The sequence below is a fragment of the Protomyctophum bolini genome (assembly GCF_963924005.1).
Source record: "Protomyctophum bolini genome assembly, chromosome: 18".
NCBI lineage: Eukaryota > Metazoa > Chordata > Actinopteri > Myctophiformes > Myctophidae > Protomyctophum > Protomyctophum bolini.
Window position 1 is genome coordinate 12708898 of NC_137879.1, and position 11327 is coordinate 12720224.

Sequence of the window (11327 nt, forward strand, 5' to 3'; positions counted from 1 at the left end):
CTTTGTAATTTTGATTTAATGAGAGAGGAAATAAACTTAATTAAGTGACTATTTTGAAGACATTGTTGTGTTATTCCAAAGGTTTTCTGACGTTATAAGACTTTTCTGATTATGGACAAAATAAGGGCTGTGGTGAACATTCTTCATCGTTCCTTACTTAATTTCTTCTAACTTTACTTTTTTCTCCTTTCCTCTTCTACCTCTTCCTGTCGTCTACGCTGTCATCTATCCTTGGTTCTTCTCTGCCTTCCAGGTCTGGCGGAGGATGACTTCCATCTCTCCATTTCCTCTCCTGTCTTCCTTCTACCGTGTCATCTCTGTGTCATCTCAGAGGAGACAAAGATGCAACTAACGGATGTCTTCCGTCTCCTTTTGGAATGACGACGACCCTGTATCTTCTCTCCTTTGTCTCTTTCCGTCTCCAGTGATGGGAGACGGAACACAGCGAAAGTAGCAGCAGATCTACAAGCTCACAAGACGCTGCACGTTGTGACGTGTTGTGAGCTTGTGGATTTGGTGTAAAGGGGAAAAAAAAAGAGCTGACCAAGAACAGACCCCTGGAGGGTTCTGGTTAATGAATATAGCGTTTTAAGTGATTTTTAGTTTAGGTCTTTTCATTAGATAACAGGAAGTGTGGGCACCTCGATGTAAAATTGTCTATTCTATTTGGCCCAACATGTAAAAAAGTATTTTAGTAAGTCTTAAGTAATGTAAACTATGCATGATTAGAACACGATTGAACATTTTCCAGTATTAAGGTCTAATATTTCTAGAAATTGCTACACAACCAGTCATTTTGGGCATAAACTTGAAGTTGAAGGGTCAATGTAAGTCTGATAAGGATGCACCGTGCATGTTCACATCATAGGCTATACTTTACATTACTTAAGACAGTTTTCCATAGAGGTGCACACTACTCCTCAGTGCCCCCTCTTCTTGTATCCTTATCATTCTCACTGGTCACCACTGTTATTATTACGCATTACCCCTTTAAATGACTGCTTGTGCTTGTATTGAGAAAATAAGGCTCTCTGTCTTCTCTCTTTTTAACCAGAATATGAGCTTAATATTATGGAGAGCTAATGAAAAAAAATACTTAAAACACACTTAATATATGGGAACTGACAATGTATACCAATTAGGATGTATCCGTAAACAAATGGCTCTTATTAAAGTAGTTCTACAGTGTAGGCAGATTTCTAGTGGTGTACGATAATTGCACCAAGTAGCGAAGTTAGTAACGTCAGAGGAGCATTGTTTTGGTGTGCTCAAAGCACATCTCGGTTGGCCTTTACATTCCATAGGAATAGCCATAGTTTTAACTGCCTTTCTCTCTTGCACAGTAGTAGTACATCCTTATTATTCCAATATCCCGTCATAACATGCATTAACGTAAGAACGTATATCTTGCGATGAAAGCGACTTGCTTTCTGTGCCCCTGTGCTGATATTGTCTGTACAGAGGTTCTAGCTTAGTTACATATTATAGAGACGATGGCACATACACAAAGAGATTATTCCATCCCACTGTATGATAATATGTAATAATTCATAGACAGAGTATGCATACAAGTATGCTGAATATGGGTGCTGTTGTATATAGTGTATATCATCCAGATTGACTCATTTTTAGACCACTGGTTCTCAACGTTGGGTCCGGGGACCACCCGTGCCCCAGATTGAAGAGAGTGTAGACTGGTCCCAAAGATTACAAAATATTTATTTGTACACTCTAGTTAACGCACCAGAAGCTTTCATTTTGTGCAGTTCATTTGTCCGAACCTTGACATCAGAAGGAGTGTACGTATATGTTGCGCTTTGCGCAGATCCCTGTAAACGTCCGTTTGGACCCTTGGTGGGGCCCCGGACCAGACGTTGAGGAGCAGTGATTCTTAGACAGCGGTGACTCACTGCCCACCTTGAATGGAACTATGGAAGCACAACTAAGTGTAGAAGGGTGGACTCTCCAGCCTTCTGCGTGGCACTCTGCCAGCCTGTGAATGAATGCTCCTCCTGGGAGAGCCAGTGCATTAAGCCTGATTTATATACGGTTACAGTATGACTGTATAAACTAGGACACCTGAGCGCAACCAGGTATAAATCAGGCTTTACATTTACCGCCGGTCTGTGATGACAAATTGTACGAATGCAGACTTTTTACTAACGTGAATGGATGAACTCAACATGGTTGAGAGTAGCCTACTTAACGCAGGAGGTGGGCAGTATTATATTGCAAATGTAAATACTTATATTATACGATATACTAGTACATAAAAAAGCATTTCCTATATTGCCTAATATAAATGCCTTTATCTTTACTGAGCCTATACTGTGGCTCAGGTCCTTGTTTTATGCTTTGCTTTTTTGAATGTTTAGTTTAGAAAATGCCATTATTGTTCTTTATTTAACAAAGGGGCGGTATAGCGCATGCACATTCACTCTCACCCAAAAATGAAAAATACCGTGCCCAACAAAATAACATGGATACTGGTGTTTGACAGCTTATGGTTAAAAAGGTCATCGAAGTTCTAGAGAGGGTGACAAAATATTCTTTTGTGATTATTACTTTTTCTTTTATCTCCCCAATTTTGTTCTCGTGCCAATAATACATTTGACTAACTCAAAAATGTATTGGTATAACAAAAATAACTGTTGAATTGTACAAAGTTTGTGGCAGGAGTAGACTGAGGATTTTGTAATAATCAAAACTTATGAATTACTTTCTGTGAACCCTTGTAGGCCTACTGTATGTTGCAGTTGCCCCCAGAACATCTAAGTATTGGCCTTTCCTTGTTCATGTTTAAACTCCTGTGCATTCCCAGAGGTAAGAAAGATACGCTGATTTCACTGGTAAGCTATTACCACTGCCACAAAACCACCTCTCAGGATGTTCTATTGTTTTGTTTTTGTTTGCTACCTTCATTGTGTGTCTAAAGCAGACAGCAGTATATGATGCTTCATGTATTCTCCATGAAGGTGAACGCAGAAGATCTACAAGCTCAGTGTGTCACATTGCCTTGTGAGTTTTTACATCAGCTAGTCACGGCATTCAACGTAACGGTGTGTATACTAGGCTGCAGTGAGTGTTTATCAAACACTCACTGCATAACTGTTTAGAACTGATATGAATTACATTTGACCAAACGTTGCATGTTTCAGTCTGTCCATTCTGAATGGTTATTTACTTATTTTATTCCAGAATTATTAGTTAGTTGTGGTGTTTGTTTGTTTTATTTTATTTTTGTAAAAACTTGAACCCCAGCACATTATGTGGATTATTGGCAGGCTTAGCGATGCTCCAACAATGAGTGTAAAATGTGAAATATGCACATCCATGTGTATTTGTATAAAACTGTCCTGTATGTATGCTTTGAGCAGATATTATGAATATAAATATTCAGAATTGGATTGAAAGCCAGGATTTTTTTATTTAAATGTACCCATCCACAACACCTTACATTTTGTCATGTCATGCCTTAGAAAATAAGTTTACCGCCATGTTAACCAGAGGGTTTCCAGATCACTTGGGATGTACTACTAATAAACGTAAATAATAATAATTCGTAATTTCCTTGGGGAAACTTTGAAGGCAAGTATGTTATTTATTTTTTAATATATTTTTTATCCCACGATTTTTGTAACCCATTTTTCACCCCTGTGTCAATCATCTAATGTGATCCTGAGCTCTACACACCCTCCGCCAACCTGGGGAGAGCAACGGACTTAACTCATGCTTCCTTCATGCTTGAGTGTCCAAGTTGCTCCTTTACACCTGACAGGGGGAAGTTTCCCTGGTTGGACGTAGCGCGTGGAAGGAACACGTTATTCCAACCAGTTCCTTTCCCCTCTATCAGGCGCCCCGGCTGGCCAGGGGGAGGCAGTTTAGAGACCAGGATTACTGCATGTTTTTGTGAGGGTACCTACCCTAGGGGACACGGGGAGAACATGCAAACTCCACACAGAAAGGCCCTTTCACCAACCCCGCCTTCAGGTATGGGCACTGATGACGCGGAGGAGGAAACACGCCGCCAGCACCCACAGTGCCCCGAGCGGGAATCGAACCCAGGACCTTCTAGCTGTGAGGCGACAGCACTACCAACTGTGCCACCGTGCCCCCAAGGCAAGTATGTTATGACAAAGGATTAAGAAGCCTAGGATAGCTTAACAATGATGAGCAATGCCTACAGGGCAGTGGGGGGGGGGGGTTCCAGCCTATGGTATTTTCTACAATCTATGGTTCCAAGTCAAACTTGTCCGTTTTAAGAATAGAGGGTTTTACTTTAAAGGGTTTAAAGGAATATATCACTTTAAAATAAACTTTAGGTCATTTAGTCATCTACTCAGGCTTATGTGATTAGAAGGACAATATCAGTCACCAGAAATAAGGATGTGTGTTTTCGATGAATCTATCATGGTTCAAATAGAGTTGGAAGTTACAGTGGGTTTGTATAGGAAGGGGACAGGGCAGCTAATATCAAATATCTAAATAATGAATAGAGCAACTTAAACACTGTTTGGGGTGTTCACATAAGCCTGAGTAGACCAATGTATTCCCTATGTATGTACAGTACACCCAGATGAAACATGATTGAGGTTATTGATTGATTGTTGGGAATTACTATTACTGAGAAATGCGGTTTTCAACGTGTCGGAGTGATTTTCCCATGGCCTCGGACGGAATACCATGGCATGCCGTTTTTCATCATTTTTGAGGATTTAAAGTGTGAATGGAGTTTCTAGGTGAAAGTGATTTTTTGATGTGCCAATAGGTGCCATTGAGCCCCATTATGAATTTCTCAAATTTGAAAGCACTATTTCAAGGTTCAAGGTTGTCTTTATTTCTTGAACCAGCTACTATAAGTAGTGGCTCCTAGTAGTATATCCTACTACTACTACTACTACTACTACTACTACTACTACTACTACTACAGTAGTAGTAGTAGTAGTAGTAGTAGTAGTAGTAGTGGCTCCTAGTGGTAGCCACTCCCGTGTGTTGGGTTTGAACCGGCACACTTCTACTAGGTATTCTACAGATCCTATCCTATCCAACGGCACACACTGCTATCTAGTCTAGGTGTTGGTGATTTGAACCAGCACTGTCCTACTAGGAGTATGTTGGGTTTGAACCAGCACACTTCTACTAGTTATTCTACGGATATCATCTGATTTATCCACTGGGCCACTTAACGGCACACACTCGGTGTGCTGTCCAGCTCCTCAGGAATATTGGTGCGCACCCTTTGGGCTTGTTTCTAGGGAAGATGTCAAAACACAGATCTATAATGTGGAATGGTAGTTGTGTTTGTGATACATATACCAGTGACAGATAATATCAAGATAATAAATTGTTTAATTAAACATTTTTACACAGTATGACTTTAAATTGTGATATTATCTAACATAAATATGACGGCCTATACTTACAGTGAGATTAAGTAGGCTACTGTCTACAGCTTGTATTTTATTAAGTCTGACCAGAAGTGGGGATATAATCTTCCCAATTCCCATCGGTGATGGGGTCAGTCACACAAAAGTGAGAGAAAATGTTCCTCTCATTAGGACTGTGATCTCCGATTAGTTTCAACATGATTTTCAGAGATCTTAAGATTTCTCCCAAATTCCAATAGATGCCATCACTCCAAATCAGTGGAGCTCATTGGTAAATGATTTGGAACGCTCAAATCGGCTCTTGTGTGTGCATGACTGCAGTTCCGTTTTCGATAAGGCGGCATTTCTTCCTGTTTCCAGCTCAGTTTGTCATACCTTCATTTGATTGGCTCAAAGCAGCAGATTTGAGACCGAAAACACCTTCAAAATGTGTTTCCGGAACAGGAAATGCCACATTCTGGGAAATAAATGCACAGGGCCTATTGCATTGTTGAATAACTCAACCACAACATCTTTCTCCAGAAATCATGACATGGTTACACCAACTGTCAATTCTGCTCAAGAAGGACATTTCTCCTTGTTTCTTCCTCCTGGTGTACTGCCTCTCTAATAGTTTCACATGAATTAGTTTAAGGTCCCGTTGCTGTCATCCGTGTATCCGAATCCCCAGCGTCTCCTTTGTTTTTGGGCTGGGACCACTTAGAGTAGATGGACTCTTCATAGTCTCCTGGACCCTCAAACTCAACATCAGGGGACTCTGTGGCTCCCATCGCAGCTTCCTCTGGACCAAAGAAATCCTGGAAAAACATCCAAACGTTTAAACAGGATTTGTAGTTGTATTTGGGGATTATTATTATCTTGCCACACTAATTGAAAGCCCTGCGCCCGTTTACACGTCTGCCCTTGTTCGCAGGGTAGTTCTATATTGCAGTATTGATACTTTTACTTAAGTAAAACATGTGAGTAGGCTACTTTTCCCACCACTGACTGCCAGTATACAACTAGTGCCTTTAACAGTCCAATGTTGTACTCTTACCTCGTCATCCAGCAGTAAGTAGCTTTCAGCAGATGCTAGCATCTGTCTCAATGTGGTTGTCTGGTTGTAGTACTTAACAGCTTCCTATTAAAATAGACGCAAATGTACATTCACACTACTGTTCAATCATCTCATATATATAGACCTATTCATATGTGTACATAATATACAGGACTTCCTCTCACCATTCTGGGTTTGAAGTGGGTTGGGTTTAGACCCCACTGTTGCTCATAGGCCTGGTAGTACTGTAGGTTTTTGGTCATGACCTGGTCCTCTGGTTGGAACAGATGGTAGCTGGAGGCACAGGGAACTGCACTGCTGCCGCGATCTGCTGCTCAAAGAGACACCACAAACAGCACTGTTCTACTGTATCTGACTGCTATACATATTTTACATCACAGACAACAGCGAGTGATTTCGGTCTGTCTCCGTAGAAACCTCCACGCTGTGCCTGCCAATTGCTGGAACGGTTTGGAATGCAGTTTTTCTAAAATGCTCTAATCTTAAAAGAAAAAAACGAAATTAGCCTACCGGTATTTACAAGCACATTGAGAGCTTGTAGATAGGCTATATTATTCCCTGCGTAACATGCGTCCGTAGAAGACATGCTGGCTTCTACGGAATCCAAATGACTGAAATCAGTCGTAACGACTGAGAACTTTAATCCTCCGTACTATGTAGTTCAAATGGTCCCCATCCCCACTATGTAGTTCAAATGGTCCCCATCCCCACTGTTGTGCAACACTTTATTTGCTTCTAGAGTTGTTTCTGTCGCAAGCAAAAACATAGTGTGGTGAAGTGTAACTGAGCTTAATGTACTCTTGGAGCGTTTATGAAACTGTTTCTGCTCTCCAAATGTGTTACTTCTCTACTGAAGTTGGTCTTTGGCTGGGACCGTTTAAGTCTTAAACGGTCCCAGCCAAAGATCTTAAACTTTAAGAGATTATCATGACCCAAACTGGGCCCCAGTCAATGAAGTTGAAAAACACTGCTGTATTGTATGTGTGATTACAGTGATTAGCACTGGAAAGCATATTAGAGAGCATTATTAAGAGCAATAAATTGATAGGTATCAATTATCTCAGTTAGCTCAGCTGCTGTCACTCATTGTAAGGTATACTTACATTTATAATAAGCATATTGTAGGTAATGGTAAATTGTGGCTATGAATTTCTCCACAAAGTAGCCACCGACATTAGGCATCAGCTTCTCCTCGCATCCAACCTTGCACCTTAACGCTCCAATATATGCATCTGTGAAAATAGCAGAGATCCTCTTTATGCTTGGATGGAAAGCTCATATTATTTCTTTGTATTCACATAATTACCCCCCCCCCCCCCTCCAGAGACGCTCAGGACAAGATTATGTTTGCGCACTAAAGCAATGAAGCAAACATAATCTTGTATCTATCTACAAAGTTGCGTCCTCAGATGCAACACATTGTGAGCTTTGAAGACCATATCTTTACTGTGCGTACTCACCTGCCAAGACAGAGTAGAGGTCGCTGGCCGGTGTCAGGCGAGCGGTGACCTCACATTCGGCCTGACACTGTGCATGCTCCTCGAGGGATTGCCTCAGAGCTTTCTCCATGTATTCCACACCACCGCTGTAGTCCTCTGAGCCAATGAGTTTCACTGCATTCAGGAAGGTGATCTGGGAAGGAAATCAGTAACACTGTAGTCTGAAAACCCACCTCTTCAGACTCCACCTCAGCCCGTACAGCCTCAACAACCTAAACCTAAAGGCTAAAAGATATTGTTGTACATATTATGTATATGTAGACATAGCATTTTATAGTGTATACTTACAGTTTCATTGTACAGATATTCTACGGATGTTAGGTTCTTAGTTTACTTTTGATCATAGATGACTATTTCTATGTATTTGAGGTATTGCCTTCTATGTATAAAAGCGTCTGCTAAATGCCTAAAGAGCTTTGGTGTTGTGGAAATAACAAGCATCGACTTCCAGAGAATGAGCTCTCTCATGTCAAACCTAGTTTTCATCATAACTTGGGGCCGTAATTCACAGGTATTCAAATTTCATTTGTACACTCTCAGAGTCACAGTCCTGTAACAGTGCATTAATTTGGTTCCTAATCCTAGATATCTGGGGACCCCCTCAAGGATGCACCTTGAGAACCAGTGATCTAAGTATAAATGGTGTACGTGGTTTTATTAGAGCTGTGTGGGCTGTGACAGCATACTTGTATAGGAGCCATTAGAAGGGTGCCATTATTATTAGACTTATTACTAGATTTTCAGTATTATCTTTGAACACTTGGTGGCGGGGCTTTCGGGTGACAGCACTGGGTGTGCATCAAGAGGGTGACACAGGTGGAGTGATGAGGCTAGACACAGGGAATGGGGAGCGCACCGTTCCTACCAGCACTCAGCAGCCAGAGACAGACAGATCACTGGTATGTTTCATTCAATTATTCAACTACTCACTTCTTTCAATAAATACCCTCAAACTGGAACAACGATAGCCCCGATACGTTCCCTCAGTCCCTACGCTCATTCTAGGGAATGAGGGACCGTATCGGGGCTAGAACAACGACTGTATATGTTTTTTTCTGTGTGCACTGCGTAGGATCACTCTGCCATATCCTGGACATTGGAAGGTGAAAAACGGCCATTACAGCTTCCACAATAGCCCTCTCTCTCCCTCTCACCGCATATGGTGGTGCTTCCAGGTCAGTGAGGTATCCATCCAGGTCATACTGGGTGTGGTAGTGCTCTATGAGCTGTTTTATCTCCTGGTCTGCAGGGTTCTTCTGGAGGTACGTGTGGGCACACGGCACAGCCTTCTGCAGGTCATTTAGCTGACAGGACAAAACGAGATGTGGTTAAAAGTGCTTTAACCACATACTGGTAATTCTTTTTTTAGATGAATCCTATTGTCCCTGTACTCTGGGCATGTCATAATAATTGGTGTACAGTGCGCACATTCTGCGAAAATAATGTTTAAAATGTGGCCAAATTATTTTTGGCCAAAGGATCGGGGCAAAATATGGACCCCTGAATGACCACGGTCAACAAAGTATACAGGTCTCATCATTAACCAGAGGCCTTCATAATGCTCTGCCTGGGATTTTTATCTTTTATTTTTTGCCAAGCCGTACGGTCGAAACAAATAGGCCTACAAGTATCAATACTGCAATATAGAAATATAATCCAAAGTAAAAGTCTGAAATTCAAAATGTAGGCTACTTGAGTAAAAGTACAAAAGTATTGGCATCCAAAAAGTACCAAAAGTAAAAGTACTCATTATGCAGAATATCCCATTTAAAAATCCCATTTAATACAAGTGACGCATTGTGAGCTTGTAGATCGGCTATTTTCAAATGATTGAAATGTATAGGGCTGAAGTGATTAATGTAAGTTAGTAATAATAATCAAAATCTAGAAAGTAACTAACTAGTAAGTAGTAACTAAAGTTTTCAAATAATTGTAGTGGAGTAATAGTATAGGCTACTATATTTGCCTTTGAAATATAGTATAAGTAAAAGTACTGAAATGTTTAAATGCTTAGTAAAAGTAGGCATACCTCAACATTGTAGTACAGTACAATAGGCCTACTGTTTACTAGGTTAGTGTTTGAAACCTACCTTGGCATAGGCGAAGTAGAGATATCGATAGGGGGACCTTTTAATATCAAAGTCGTCCAAAACCTCTGTCCCTGGGTAAGGCAGTGACAGCACAGGGAAGTGTTGCCTACATCTCTTCAGACAGGACGCCTTCATCAGAACACTGCTGTAAACCCGCACGGCCCAGCAGTCTCCCTCGAACGAGACGTCCTCCTCTTCTTCACAACTCTTATTACAGTGGCGCGCACAATATCTCACACTGTCCCTCAGGAGCCGGCGCAAGCGCAAGCTTGCTTCCATGCGCCGGATGGATTCCGTCCAGTTCCCGGCCGCATACTGGTCCACGGCCAGTCCATAGGCGGTATCGAGGGGCACGAGGAGCTCTTCTTTTGGGAAATTCCTGAAATTATAGCCGTCATACTGCGCGTCCAACACGGCGAAGAGCGCAAAACAGAGCGCGGTAAATACACATATGTGTCCTTTTACGCACAAAGCAACCATAGTGACCCGCAGAGAATACAGTTACACCTGAATGTTTCAGGGCATTCTGTGTGTGGACTGGTTGACAGTTGTCTGGTCTGGTGAACCGTTTAGGGGTCTGTTGTCTGCATGGGGGATTTGAGGAATTGTAGGTTTGTCTCCGGTTTCACAGGCAGCGCTGTTACGCACAGCCAGCTGCTGTCAGTGTGTCTTTATTTGGATCACACACACACATATAGACACAGACACAGTCACAGATACGTGTTATATTGTCTTTGTTGGTGGTGGACAGTGTGGACCTACACACATGGCTAAGGAATGTAGGCTATTCACTGCACGGCCAAATAGGCAGACCTACAGTATAGCCTATACATTCAGGGTTGTATAGACTAGAGAAGAAAGTTTGAGAACCACTGTAGTGGGGGATAGGATTTCACTAATTGAGCAAATGACACATTATATGCATCATTACAAATACATATCCATCCCATGAATAATTAAGTTGTCATAAAGTGCCCTTTATAAAGCCCTGCGTTGACTGTTTTCAGCCAGCAGATGTCACGGTAACCCTGAAAGATGACGAGCGTCATGTGAACCATAATAATAATAATAGCGCCCCTGCCTGTGACTGTGTCCTCCGTGAGGAGGAAGCCCAACAACCCTCGGTGAGGCCTTTAGGAGGGCCATTCAAGCAGCAAGCGGAGCCCGGAGCACCACCTTCTCGCTCGGGTGGAGTCTGCGGAACCATTGCCCACTAGCCTGACACTCAGCCTGAATTTTCATTTCGTTTCACTTCATTATTCAGTCTGAACGCCCTCCCATCTACAGCCGTTTC

At 41.9% G+C, this 11327-nt stretch overlaps 2 protein-coding genes across 2 annotated transcripts in view; one reads left to right on the plus strand and one right to left on the minus strand.

Moving 5' to 3' along the window:
• The window catches only part of LOC308332542 (disintegrin and metalloproteinase domain-containing protein 11-like), a 62749-nt gene extending 59539 nt beyond the window's left edge, over positions 1–3210 (plus strand). The window contains exon 27 of the mRNA XM_080788496.1: positions 254–3210. Coding sequence (XP_080644622.1) covers positions 254–269 — 16 coding nt within the window. The 3' untranslated portion in view covers positions 270–3210. The remainder of the gene's footprint in view (positions 1–253) is intronic.
• A 2237-nt stretch (positions 3211–5447) lies between these two features.
• On the minus strand, positions 5448–10513 carry LOC308333165 (endoplasmic reticulum protein SC65-like; the record flags this gene model as incomplete). The annotated part of the gene is made up of 7 exons (XM_080789359.1): positions 5448–6184; positions 6424–6507; positions 6609–6754; positions 7548–7676; positions 7905–8076; positions 9098–9247; positions 10034–10513. 7 exons carry the CDS (start codon positions 10511–10513, stop codon positions 6017–6019), a joined length of 1329 nt encoding a protein of 442 aa, XP_080645485.1. The 3' UTR covers positions 5448–6016.
• Positions 10514–11327: the final 814 nt, after the last annotated feature.